The sequence below is a fragment of the Cynocephalus volans genome, chromosome 9, assembly GCF_027409185.1.
Source record: "Cynocephalus volans isolate mCynVol1 chromosome 9, mCynVol1.pri, whole genome shotgun sequence".
Lineage (NCBI taxonomy): Eukaryota > Metazoa > Chordata > Mammalia > Dermoptera > Cynocephalidae > Cynocephalus > Cynocephalus volans.
Genome location: NC_084468.1, coordinates 129,622,446 through 129,637,273, shown reverse-complemented (window position 1 = coordinate 129,637,273; position 14,828 = coordinate 129,622,446). Strand labels below are relative to the sequence as shown.

At 36.9% G+C, this 14,828-nt stretch overlaps 1 protein-coding gene across 1 annotated transcript in view; it reads left to right on the top strand.

Moving 5' to 3' along the window:
* TTC29 (tetratricopeptide repeat domain 29) overlaps positions 1-14,828 on the top strand; it is a 140,980-nt gene that overhangs the window by 24,028 nt on the left and 102,124 nt on the right. The window contains 2 exon segments of the mRNA XM_063107486.1: positions 6,371-6,594; positions 11,624-11,809. Of these exon segments, the coding sequence (XP_062963556.1) occupies positions 6,371-6,594; positions 11,624-11,809 (410 nt within the window).

Genomic DNA, 14,828 nt, shown 5'->3' with positions numbered 1-14,828 from the left:
TAATATAAATGCCAATGTATATTGCTTATTAGATAGACCAAAATTTGTCACATCTATTCATTCTGTCCAAGTTTTATTATCTTTTTCGATGTTTTACTTTGTCAGTGTTTTTCTAGAATTTACACCCTTGTGTGGGAATCACATATTTATTTTGCTTTCCACAGATGCTACTGGTTGAATGTGCCCTCCTTTTAAGGAGGAGGATTCTTGGGGGGGGGGGTCACAGAATGATTCTGATCTCTTTTCCCAATCCAACTTTAGCATGGATAAATAGAATGGCTTTCAAATTGGAAAGTTACATCATAATTGTCAACTTATGTCAAATTCCCAAACAATCAATGCAGACAAGCAAAACATTGTGTGGAGGTGGAGAATAAAAAACAACAATATTTGATATAATAGGACGCAATGTGGGGAAATGGAAAGAATTTGTAGCCTGAGAGACCTGGGTGTGACTTCCAACTCTGCCACTTATTAGCTTGTATGGCCTTGGGCAATTCACAACCTTACTGAAGACAGTTTTATCTGTAAAAATGGAAGTAGTACTTTATAGTTATTGTGCGAGTTAGAAATGATGTCTACACAGTGCCTGACACGTTGTGGGTGCTCTGTAAATAGTAGCTACTCAAAATAGTTTAAGGATGAATAAAAACAATATAATATCTCTGTGGCTGTTTAACAGTTAAGCTCCCATTTCCCAGTATCTCCACACACTCAACTGTTATGGAATTAGGTCAAATTGTTCAGTTTTGCTTTCTGTCAGTTTCTAGATTCTTTTTTTTTTAAAATCTCAGAATTTTTTAGGGAAATTGTGATGTAAATTCAAAATAGTTAACAGAATCTCTGCTGAATAATACCTTTAAATGGCAATAAAACCCACATGAAATGCATGACTACTTAATTCCATTCTTAAATGCATTCTTCTCCAGCTGCATCCCTTATCCCAGTACAGCCTTGGGTATCTGCAGTGACAAAGATCTTACCTTCCTTTGGGTATAAATTTATAGATGTTCAGCCAGCATGTCCATGAATGTCGCAACTTTTGCTTTGGTGAATGGCATATTTTCTTCTGTCAGGAAGAGTCTCCTCAAATTCCATGATATTAAATCTCTTCATAAATTTTGCCAGAATTCTCAATTTTCACCCAAAATAGTGGCTTCAGGTCAAGGAGATTTTTCTTGTTCTGTTGCTTAAAAGCAACATCTTTTAGTTTAGACTAATATTTGTTAAGTGTTCTGTGTAAATGAAACCAAAGACTAAAAACTTTGTGTCCAAATGAAATAGCAATTAAAATAATGAATTTGAGTTCTTTTTATATTTCTATTTGTGTTTAAATTGTTTTTCCAGTAAAGTAAGTAAACTTTAGTTATAGTTTTCTGTTATGAACTATAAAAGAAATTCAAATGTGATGGTGGAGATTGGCATACTTTTTTTTCAGATAAACAGTTTATTTTAATAAATGAAAATTTTCCGGTTAAAATAAATCATTCTTATTAACTTGAAGGTCTAAATAGGGGTCTGGCCGGTTAGCTCAGCTGGTTGGAGTACAGCCTTGTAAGAGCAAGGTCAAATATTCGGATCCCCATACTGGCCAGCCACAAAAAAACCCCCAAAAAACAAACAAACAAAAAAAAACTGAAATTGGAACCTATTTTAGTAAATCACAATAATTGTTCTTTCTTGCTTTCAAATATTAGTGGTAATCACTCTTCTTTAACAATGGCATTTAAATACATTTCTATTTGAAATATCTTCTTTGAAGAATGATCTTTCTAAAAAATTTACTAGAAATTTAAAAAATTGATATTAGTTATATATCATGGATGTTTTGAGGCTGAAAGATGTCTTGGAAATAATTTAATCCAGCCCCTGATGAATCAGTGTTCTTTGGTTACAGGCAGCAGAAACTGATTCTGACTAAATTAAGGGGAAATGATGTTATTGAAAGGATACTAGGTAACTAGAAGAATTTAGGGGAGAAACTGGCTCAAAAGAACAGTACAAGTCATGGGACCCTAGATGGACCTGGGTAGGAAGAACTACTTGAGAATCTTGTCAAGAAGCTGCGGCCAGCTTGACTGAGCTCCAGCAACCTTCTGCAGCCTTGTGTTGCCTGCCTCAGATTCAAAATCCTGGGCAAGAGACTGGCTGGCCTAATTTGGGTCAATAACACCCCTTCCCCCTGCCCCTGTCCCGACCTTGGCTAGGGAGTCCTTGAATTCCCTTCCCACAAGACCACACACAATGTGGAACTGATTATTTCCAAAACTATTTTAGAGTGCCACCATGTGAAAGTGGAACTAGCTGCCAGGAGAACCAAATCCAACAAAAGGACCTTCACCTTCCAGGTGAGGAAACCAAGGCCCATCCAGTGGTTTTCTGCATTTGTGTCCTGACTAGGATTAGAACTGAGATGGTCGCCTAACTGCCCTAGCTCGTGTTTAGTTGTATTGCTGAAAGTCAAGGTTTTAATTTTTATTTATTTATAATTTTCTCTATTTTTCTTCCAGAATGCTTTCTTCACGCATAGGAAAACATGCTGGCAGCCAATGCATAATCATACAAAGATGGCATTGCTTGTTTGGAGCAAGGTTGGATTTCTAGTCCCTTGTGCTCTCAGGCCTCCTATCCCAATCCCAAACTGCCTTTTGGGGTACCACTTGGATGTCCCCTCAGGCTCCTCAAACTCAAGTTATCTGAACTTGAACTCATTATCTTTCCCGAAATCTGCTAATCCTTTTGTGTTGCCTCTGATGCAAATTATTCATTACCCCATCCAAAACCCTGGTGGTTATCCTCTCTCCTCCCTGCCCTTCCCCACCAACATCCATTCAGTCACCAAGTAATCGATATTTTTTATTTTAATAGATATCGAATAAATAAATATTGAATCCACCTATGTCTATTCATCCCTTGCCTTTACCCTGATTCCATCGCCTCGTCTTCTATGAACACAGAGTCTCCTATCCGTTCTCCCTTCTCCCAGTTTTACTCTAATCCCACCCCTTCACTTAGATCAGGTATGAACTTTAGAGTCACAAACTCAAGGATGCTAAATTGAAAGTCTTTATTTTTTTATAACTTCATTTTAATTCCTGGCCCTGAGCCTTGATCCTCCCTAGTGTAAAAATCCAATCTTGTCACTCACAGGTAAAGTCAGTCCAATTCAGCGATTTCTCAGGCTATTCAAGATTCTAAAACCTCTTCCCCTCACCCTATTTTCCTACACAGAAACAGCATCACACTGGTGGGGGATGGAGGGGAGTGGCGTTACTGGATTTAGTAAATAAAAATACAGGATATACAGTTGAATTTGAGCTTCAAAACCAGAAACTTTTTTAATGCAAGTATGTCCCATACAATATTTGGGGCATACTGATATTAAAAAATCACTTGTTTATCTGACATTCACATTTAACTGTCCATCCTGCATTTTAATTGCTAACCCCAGGGTGGGGGTGTGGGAATGACAGCATTTACTTTCAGAACTTGATCTAGGACCTCGTGATTGTTGCTGCATTTGCCTAGCTAGTATCCATTCCTCACTTCTTTGCTAACATCATTCTAATTTTATTTGGGGCAGTAATATGCCCACAAGCAGGCACGATATTTGTATTTCAAGACTTCTTGCCATAAGTGATGCAGTTCTGGCCAATGGGACCAATGTGGAAATCCTCTAGTAGTTGCAGGAATGCTTTTGTTTTCCCCCAAATCAGAAAAGACACAGCCGATGCCACCCCACTTCCCCCTTTCTTCTTGCCTTGAGGGTGGACATGATGTCTGGAGCTATAGTAGCCCTATAGCAACCACCAGGGGACAAGCAGGAGGAGAAGGTCAAGAAAATCACATAGACATGGCCTTGAATTTGCCAGGCCACAACCAGGGCCCTTGACTGCCTGCCTTTAGGCAAAGAACAGAAGCCTCTATTTTTCAAGGCACCGTGAGGAGAGTTTTCTTACTTGTAGCTGAATGCATCCTGCCTACGGGGCCTATGCAGCTGTCCCTCTCTGCTGCACTTGACCCACCCTTGCTCCATCAGCTCTGGAAATATGCTGACCCGAACCCTCAGGAGCTGCCCCAGTGCTGCGCATTTCAGAGTTACAGCTGTGTCTTCCTTCGGTCCCCAGCGGGCCGCCCATAAACAGCCTTTTAGCACACATCCCTTTGCTGTGTCCAGATGACCTTGTGACTGACTTATCAGCCCTCTCTTTCCAGTAACTTCTGTGTCACACATGGTGTCCACTGTAATATTATGGCACTCCTCCCATACCATTCAGGGGCTATGGGAAATTATAGGGCTGGGCTGGTCCTTCTCCATCTAGAAACCCTATGCAGTGACTTTTGCTGCCTTTCCATGCCCATGTGCAGGGGGAGCTGGAAAGGCGGATGTTGGTAATCTCCTACATTCAAGAATTCTAGGGGCTGGCCAGTTCGCTCGGTTGGTTATAGCGTGGTTCTGATAATACCAAGGTCCAGGGATCAATCTCTGTACTGGCCAGTTACTTAAAAAAAAAAAAAAAGTCCCAGGTGGGAAGTAGAACACAAAAGTTTTTCAACTCTTAGATCCCAGCAGATTTCACAGGGTGTTGATGCTTGTTGTGTCCCCTGGCCCCTCCTCAGTTTGACTGGAGTGAGAGAGAGAGAGAGAGGACACGGCCATTCCCAGCATCTTGCTGGCTCTTTGTCCATACGCTCTTCCTCTTTCTTGACTGGAAGGCAGGAACAAGCAAACACTGTGATTTTTTTCTTCTGCATTTCCAAGATATCTTGGTCTCATACTAAATGGTGGCTTTTGATCTCTTGACCTATAAATGTGGTTTCCTTATGCTGTTTGTGGCCTAGTTCTATACCAAAGGTACCCTTCGTCTGGCTGCCAGATAGCTGGGACACTCCTTCCAAATGACTCTTCTAGAATGCAGTCTCCCTGTGTCACTGAGCTCCAGTGGCACTCCAGCACCCCTTGTTTGGAGTCCAGACTTCTCACCACTTCACCATGAGGTCTTTTCATGATCTGGGCCCTTCCTTTTTAAAACTTTGTATCTCCCCACTCTCCTCCTCACCTCTCTTTATTCATTCGTTCTATACGTGAGCTCATACACTGAATAAGAAATTCTTAGTGGATGGAGCCCGGGCATTTCTGCTGTTGTTGTTTAAACTCTATAGGTGAATCTAATGCATAGATGGGAGTTGAGAACCAGGAGTAGTGCAGGGTTTCACATTTCTCAGACTATTTCCACATATATAATTTAATTTGGTTCTTAGAAGAATCCCATGATGTAGGCAGGGCATGTATTAATATATAAATTTCACAGATGAGAAAAAATGAGGTCCAAGGAGGTTAGGGAAAACTGGGCTTAATTAACCTCAGGTGTTCTGACTGATTCTGGGCTGTTTCCACTCCACACTGAAATTTTTATTGCCGGTGGTATCACATCATACAAGCTAATGTAAATATTTAATTGTCTCCTATTTTTTTAAAAAAAGAATGTAACTTAATTAGTATAAAGCTATATCTTTTGGCATCTGATTATTCTTTCAGTGAATAATAGCCACCACACAGCTGATATCCCATAATCCTATTTCCTGTATAGAAATTTTCTTCATCTGAAATTATTTATCATTTGTTTACTTATTTGTTGGTTGTGTTTTCCCACTAGAATGCAAACTTACAAGGGTATTGAACCTTTCTGGTCTAGAATAGTGACTGGCACTTAGTAGGGAACTCAATAGCTATTTGTTGAATGACTAAGTGGAATATTCCTTTGTCACTTTATCTCCTTATATATGATTTATTATTGAACTTAGAAATGAATTATTAATCTAACAAACAATTAACTTTCTAACTGAAAATAATTTTAAAAATATATTTACTAATAGATTTCAATAAACATTTTCTGTGTGAATGAATGAATGAATGGTGAACTTGTATAACATAGTGAAACTACCTAATATAGAGAGTACGTTGTATTTATATTAAGTGGCAAGTTTGATTTTTGCTTGGTTTATTGGAGCTTTTTGTTTTTGTTTCTTGTTTGTTTTTTAATGGGAGGCTAGTATAGCAAGTAGGTTTGAATATTGTCAGTCAAGTAGCTTTTTTGTCCTTATCAAAGAAAGCTCAGCTCTGGAACTGATATATTTATAACATAATTTCATTACAATTACTATATTTACATAGCTCCTGGTATCTTTCATTACACTAAAGTTGTTCCATTGTAAGTGTTTGAGGCAAAGATCTTTTGATAGTTTTCTGTGCTTTCAATGAGAGAAGAAAAGGCAGCACTATTCAACGTTTAATTATTAGGGACTGAAAACACCGTGTGGATTGAAGGGATTAATATAAAGCTTTGAGTGCTCTGATTCTTTTTCCCAGTTACAGGAACTCATACAAGAAGAACATCTGTGTGGACATGCTGCGAGATGGTTATCATAAGTCCTTCACTGAGCTCTTCGGTCTGATGGAGCAGTGGGATGCCCTGAGGGAGGCTGCGAGAGTTAGGTCCGTCGTCTGGCTGCAGAAACCCCTGGAGGAGCAGCCTGCTAAACTGGATTGCTTCTACCACTACCTGACCAGGGCTGAGGCTGCCGAGAGGAAAGGTAAGTGGCGTGATTGTGGGCAGGACACAGCAGGACTCAGAATGGCAGGCGCCTGAGGGAAGATTCCAGATAGTTCCATGTATGAATTTGAAACATTAAGACAACTTAGCACAGTTCAACCTTTTCAACTAAGCACATTTATGGAATAAATGATAGGGAACACTGAACTCAAGGCTGCCCAAACATAGGGGCATCCTGGTGATGTCATTCTAACTAAGCCAGGGAAGAAGACAATGCATAGCACCTAATAATAACATCTCCAGAATTTTTTTTATCATTAGTTATAAACTGTTCCATAGTTTTTCTTTATGTGTAATCTGACCTTTTTATATTTAACTTCGACTTTTACTGAGGAGATACTTTCAAAGAGTACTATCATTTGAAAATTGCACTGATTTTCCAGCATTTAAATAATGAGCTTTCAAGGTTTTATCAACAAGTCCTATTGATTTGAATCAGAGAATTTATATTAGTAAATAGTAAAAAGACACGAAAAGCCTGCAATTCACAATTATGAATAAAATTAATTTTATATTTTCCATGACATCATTTCTAACAATTTTTTTTGTATTCTAAAATTTTCCAGAAAGTTAATACATATTTTGAGTGTTGAAGAAAATATTTTAATCTCTACTAAAATTAAATTGATATTGTCATGAGTATTTCTTAGTTACATATTAAGAATTGGTCATTTTAACTGATCGACTTTAATCAGAGCAAAAAAGGAAATCCTAGAATTTGGCATATAAATTTGGTTTTCTAAATTATTCTTTTTTTTTTTTGTCTTTTTCGTGACCAGCACTCAGCCAGTGAGTGCACTGGCCATTCCCATATAGGATCCGAACCCCTGGTGGGAGCGTCGCTGCGCTCCCAGCGCTGCACTCTCCCGAGTGCGCCATGGGCTCGGCCCTAAATTATTCTTTTCTTCAACTTTTTGGGTGAAAATATCACAGGACTCAAAAAGAAAAGCTCAGGCCCCACCATGACAATGTATATATATCATTTGGGGCCTTTCTGTGGGAAAATAGAATACTAGGCAACTTTTTGTTACCCAGCACTGTCATGGAGAAAATTGATGGGGACATGGAAACAAAAGAAGAGGGACAGCAGAAGTATCTCAGCCTCTCTAGCGGAGTCAGCACGCGTTTCCCATCAGATTGTGAAGTGACTTAAGAATAGGAGATACACAAAAATATGAACAAAGCAAGTGAACCAGGATGTGTGAGTGGCAGAGGGTGACATAGGAAGTGACTATATCATAAAAAGTATTTAACTGCAAAGTTGACTTTAAAAATTGAGACTTTTGGCGAAATTTAAAATGTGATTTACATATAATTTCGCAAGAAATTAATGATTATAAATAAAAAAATGCTATTGTAAAAAACCTACATTCTAATATCAGCCCAAAATTCTGAAGTGATATTTACACTGAAAATAGAATTAATCAAGATAAAACTTGCCCATTAGTCATGTTTTTACGTCAAATTTCATCATATTCACTGTTTTAAATAGAGGATTTCATTTGAGTAGCACAGATGTGAGCCAAATATATGACTTGTCATAAAGTGTCATAATTATGAGCCAACTTGTCATAAAGCATTTTGTCATTATAAAGAAACTAAAATGCTAAACAGTTTATTTTAAGGTAGAAAATGTTTTCATTTATAATTTTATATTAAAGAACAGTAACTACACATATAAATAAAAACATTTCTCCAATTGTAAAAAATTAGTCCAAGCATTGTAATAGCTATAGTCTTAAACAAGTTGTAAGAGTAATGAAAAAATATTTTCTTCACTGAACAGTTTATAATTTATTTACGGAAAAAAATTACCTCTTGCTCAGAATAACTCTTCTGTGGGGTTATTGAAATATAGAAAATTAAAATTATTGCAAAAAGTATTATCGGAGATACTTCAGTTGAAGGACATGTAAACATTGGTATAGTTGCTTTTAAAAAATTTGTATAATTTTGTTTTACATTCAACACATGAACTTTATTGGGGGAAAATTGTGATTTGAATTGGGACTGTCCCAGAAAATGGGATATGTACATTTACCCTTATTAACTTGAATTAATCCTAAATATTAAAACATGTCTGTATGTATATGTTTGTACATGTGTTTATATATATATATATAAGTGTGTATATATATATATATATGTATGTCTAGAGCATAGAAATCTGTTAACAGTGTCTCAAGGTTCCATCCCATATGGTCATGAGGTCTGAGACAATTATCCTGAAATAGCGTATCTCTCAGCATCCTCATTGCTTTTCATTGGAAAGACCATCACTCTAGGGTCACAATGAAGTTCATTTAATCAAAGCTATGGCACTAACAATAGTCATCTCAGGTCAGTTCTGTCCCTTGAGGCTTACAGAGCAGTAACCTAGAGTTATTTAAATTATTTTACAAAACATCATTTTCTGATTTATAGCAAAGTCCTTTTTAAAGTAAGCCAGTCATTTCTTTTTGGATTACTTTCCATTTGTTAAAGTGTTTTTTTTTTTTTTTTTTGTCTCTGACACATTTCTTATGTTACTCGTTGTTTTGAATCATCTCTGTGCCATCTGTAACATTATGATTAGGTCCTTGAGCCCCATGGGACTGGAGAAAAGATGGCAATAATGATAATGGGTAACTGAATCAATAGATAATTCAAACATTATTTACACTTGATTTTTAAATTATTGTCATGTGGAGCATCAATTTTTTTTCCCTAACATTTGTTTAAGGTACGCAAAGTATGTCCTACTCAAGCAAAGTTCCAGAGGATAGTTATAGGTTTTATGCAAAACAAAGCAAAACAAAAAAATTGTCTGGTGAAATAATTTTGGGAAATACCAGGTGAACTAATATGAAAGTTAAGCAGGTTAATTTATTGCTGAACTTATCAGAGCCTTTGACGTGCCAATGTATATCGTGTGGCTCACTGAAAAAGGGAAATCAGCAAGAGCATTTCCCAAATTTATTTCATCATGGAATCTCCTTTTTAGGGAGCATAATGAATGCTGGCCTTAATAGCAAAGCCACGATAAAATTATTTTTCATCTTCTGAATATATGTGCTGATGAGTCAAGAAAATGATCTACAAGCAAGAAGAAAAGACTGCTTAGAATGTAAAGGGTATAGGTTACATATTTGGATTGTCCAAAGATTCAAAACTTTAATATAATCCTTTATACTTAATACTCTGAAAAAGACTCTATTTTTCTATAGAAAAATAGCTTAGTTGACTAGTGGTCGTTAAGTATAGAATCTTGATAGCTTATATAAGTATAACTCAATCTCAAAAACCAACTTTATTTATAAAATGTTGCGAATGTTTTTGTATTAAGGTTGAATTACTAAAAAATAGAAAAAATATTTCTGGATTGCATATATATATTTTAAAACTATGTACCTTTCATTAAAATGGAGGATATGAAATGTTTTACTTACTGGCTTCTAAAAACAATAACTCTCTAATCAGTAAATATGACCAAGAATATGAAATATTATAAAACAGACTTCAGTGGTCTATTCACATTAGGTAGGAGTTCAGGATTTCCATCTGAAAGCATAGGAGAAGTCAGTGTTAAGGTGGAGAATATTTGTTTTAAATAAATAACTCAGGTTACTCTCTACTTCTCACCTAAGCTGTCACCTATTGCGAGTGCCCTCCAAAAGCACAGTGGTTCTCCAGAATCCCCAGCTCCTTCAAAAATAGGAAGACCTCTTTTTCTAATATTTTGTTTTGTAAGCATAGAATTTATTTTGAAATAAATCTTAATTTCAAATTATAAAGAAGTATATGTAAAGTAAAAGCGTAGTTTTTAGAAATTCCTTTTGGAACATTGGAGTGACATCTACAGTTCTTGAAAGCTACCTTCTGTTGTAGTCGACCTGCTTTGTTTTTTTCTGAGCTTTTTAACTTTAATCTTATAGTTGTACTAGTGAGCAATATTTTTTATAGTTGTAATTTCTTCGGGGATATATGAATTGACTCTTCTGGTACTAGTGAACAATTAATATCAGTGAATTCGAGTAATGATTGCTATAAAAAAAATCTTGGAAGGGTAACCTAGAGGCTACCACATTTTTTCAACTGTGCTTTCAGCATAAATGCAAAAAGACATAAAAAGATTATCAATTTGTTCATCTTCATTGTTAGAGTGGCGTTTACAGAACTGAGGCACAATTTATTAACACACAAACATTTTTGTTCAAGTTTACTAATGCAGTGGGGTTTAAAGAGGGATTCACAACTGATTAACTGTTTTTTGTGTACATATAGCTCAGATGCCCCTTAGGGAAAAAAACCTACAAGGGTTTAAGTAATAAACTAACAACTATTTGAGTGAAAGGGATCACTAGTATTTATGCATTTTCACCGGAAAAAAAACTACTCATAGAAACGAGAAGCATAGAAGTCTATTCTTCCTTAAGCTTGCTAGAGACATTGCTAGAAAGTATATGGAGCTTATAGGGTCATCCTGATTGACATTTCTCATATCTATCAGCCCTGTGATTTTTTATTTTTTTTTTTAGGGGGAGAATACCTAGGTCTTTCCAAGTCCTTTCTGCTTTCTTAATTTACCTTATTTCTTTGCCATGGTTAAGAAAAACAGTTCTTTCTCAGGAATCTCTAAATACTTTTCAAACCTTCAGTGGAAAAAGTACTTGATAATACCACAAACTCATTTCTTCCAAAAGAACTGAGCACATTGTTAGTAGGTGTCATCCTGTCCTATATCTTATATAAATAAGCTTCCCGTTTCAACCAGATGGTATGTCAATTTCTAACGTGTTCTAAGTTTTTGGAAAGACTTTTGTTGTTTTATTCATCTGCACATCCTTTAATTAATGTAATTAATTGAATAGTTAAATTAATTTTTGCATTTAGATTGGATTTTTAAAATAGGTAATCACGCTTTTAGGGAAAAATAGGAAATAGGGGTTGCAACATTGGTTTGCCATTCAAAAGGATTTCCCATGAGATATCTTTCTGATGCAGTTTATGATGTTTTTCTCTCTTTGAAGAATACTTGGAAGATGTATATAATAACCTGTATGCTTTGGCCTGTTACTTCAATAATTCTGAAGACAAGTGGGTAAGGAACCACTTCTATGAGCGATGTTTTAAGGTTGCTCAACTGATCAAAATCGACGGTGGGAAGAAGGAAGCCGAGGCGTGTGCGCACATGGGCCTACTCTACGAGGAAGACGGTGAGTGGGCATTTGCCAGGCTGCCCTGCCTGTGTTTTGGGGGGCATCCCGAGACCAGGCAACCAGAAGGCACTTGGAGGTTGAGAAAAAGACCTGAGGTTTCAGTATAATAATGTAAATTATTGAGATCAAAAAACAGCAGTGTGTGACTTATGAACTCAGCTTCAGTATTCCGTGAAGAATATACCTCGCAGAACTCCTTGCTTGGGCTCCTGCCTGTGCGCTCAGCCTGGAGCTCCCCGCAGCATCCTCCCTGTGAGAAAGCATCCCCGCCCCCACACACATCCTTCAGGCCTCGTGCTGCACCATTTTGAATTTTTTTTTTCATTCACGACAGCCCTCTTTGTTCATTTTAACTCGATTTCTCACGTGTGAAAATGCTCGGGGAAAAGAAAATGTACGTTTCGTGATTTTCCTAGTGACCCAAGTCCCCTATACAAAAACCAAAAAATATCTGGATAACTCAGATACCACCCCATTGTGATTATATAATAGTTTCTGAAGGAAAGGATTCTTTAAATATGACTTCATACTTAATAATGTTATCTTAACACAAGCCAAAGTCTAAAACAACAACAGCAAAATTATTGGAAACAGATTTTATATCGTGGTTGATCAGGGATTGCAAATAGGAATTTAAGAATTCAAATTATCTGTGGAAGGCTAGTGTGTAGATAATATGCAAAGAAAATATAAGGGAAAGTGAAATATTTTTATCATGAATAATGCTGTTTCTTCCCTCAAAAAACTATCTCTTTTCCCCAAAAGTTTTGACTCTGGCAAAACAGTTAAATTTAAAAACATTTATTATTTTGTGGCTAGGACTGCATAAAAATGAAAGAAAAAAACAAAACAAAACAGTTTTTGTGCCTTGGGAATTTGCAGTTAATGAGATTGTAACCTAAAGAATGGTAGGTGCTGGAATGTGGTCAGGGGCCATCTAGTGTGATAGACACAAGGAATGCCAGAAAAATTCAAAGAAGTGAGAGATCATACAGACTAAATTCCAGGAAGGCATGACGGAATCAAGAGGAACTGGCAGGGGACTTGGAAGATGAGTAGAACTGAGGCAGGTAAAGAAATAGAAATATATGAGAAGCTTCAAAAGCCTATGGAAAAATTCATATTATCTTTTAATTCTATTTTTCCACAAATTTTTAGAGTATCATCTAGGAGAGGGAACAATGCACACGAAAGCATAATTAGAGGAACTGATAGGAGGACCAATCTGCTTAAATAAAGTGGAGAGTGTATTTCTGAGCAAAGATGGGAAATCACAATGGAAAGATAAAATAGGGACATGCTAGCATTCAGTTTGGACTTAAGTTTCTACACTTTCAGGGCAAGGAAAGGAGTGTGATATAATAGAAGTCTGCCTGTGATGCAAACTATGCAAGGAGGGAAAGGAGGAAGGGGGTATGGTTAGGGAGCTGGTACACTAATTTAACTCAGAAGAAACAATCGAAAAGTATTTAAGAGAACATATTTAAGTATTCCATTGCAGTACGATTTACAATATCTCTAAATAGGGGATTAGTTAAATACATCAAGCAACTTCCATGCAACAGAGTTCTATGCAGGCATGAAATTACAGAATAGAGCAAAATTAATTCCTTCATTCTAAAAATACTGAACCTAGTGCCAGCGGATAAAACAATGAAAAGACAAAGACCTTGCCCTTGTAGAACTTACATTCTTCTGGGAAAAATAGGCCTTGATAATTAATAGCTATGTAATATGATATGAAGTAGTGGTAAATGCTGTGATAAACAATAAAGCCGAGCAAGGGGACAGACAGGGCTAGTTCACATAAGGTATTCACATATTGGAAGGTGAGATATGAATGAAATGAGGGAGAGAGCCTCATCCTCATGAAAATCTGAAGAAAGGGGTTTTGGAGGGGGTTCACGGTAAGTGCAAAAGCCCTGAAGCAAGTGAGGCAAGTGTGTGCCGAGCGTGCCCAGGAACCCACAAGATGGGCCTCGGGGGTGGAACTCAGAGAGAAGGGTGGGAAGTGGAAAGGGCTGAAGGTAGTTAGGGAGGCTGGAGTAGTCCACATTGGGGCTTTAGGCCACAGTGAGGACTTTGGATTTTATTCCAAATTGTGTAGGAAACCCCAAATATTTCTTGATTTGAGAGAATACTCATGACACATTAAGTAGAAAAATACGATTCAAAACACAACGTAAAATATAATTATATTGTGTGTATATCATATACCAACATGTTAACAGTGGTTATTTCTGAGTGTGGGCATTATAGGTTATTATAAAATTATGCACTGAAGAGATGTTATCATAATTTGGGAAGTTATTTGTTAAAACTTTTAGCCTGTTGTTAAAAGTAGAATTTTTTTTTTCAGATTGTAGAAAAAGAGATAACTTATTGCTTAAGTAAAATTCTTATTCAAGCTTTTAAAAATTATTTCCACTTCACAGTGAGATAAATGCTTTTTTACCCTTTTAAAAGTTATCTGTCTTGGGCCGAGCCCGTGGCGCACTCGGGAGAGTGCGGCGCTGGGAGCGCAGCGACGCTCCAGCTGCGGGTTCGGATCCTATATAGGAATGGCCGGTGCACTCACTGGCTGAGTACTGGTCACGAAAAAGACAAAAAAAAAAAAAAAAAAAAAAAAAATTACCTGTCTTTTGAGGATAAGGAAACTAGCACAGAAATCGAGTTGGTTGACGGTGGAGCTGGTATTAACAAGTCACTGGCTTCGGAGTCTGTACGAATGCATGCAAACAAAGGATCACTTTGCTTTCATGGTGTGCTAATTGTGAAAATTCCTGAATCATCCACCTCCAACTGAACAGAATAAGTATTGTTTTTATAATTGGAGCTGTCAAGTTCTGTCACCTGCAAAGGCAAATCGAATATTTGGACTGTCAATTGCTGGTCCCCCCACCAAAGTAGCCATAGAATAAATAATAGATAATGTATGAAAATAAGGACTAAAGAAGTCAGGGCTATATTGATGAAAATTGAAGAATGGCTGCAGTGAGATTTAGAGAGCTATCAT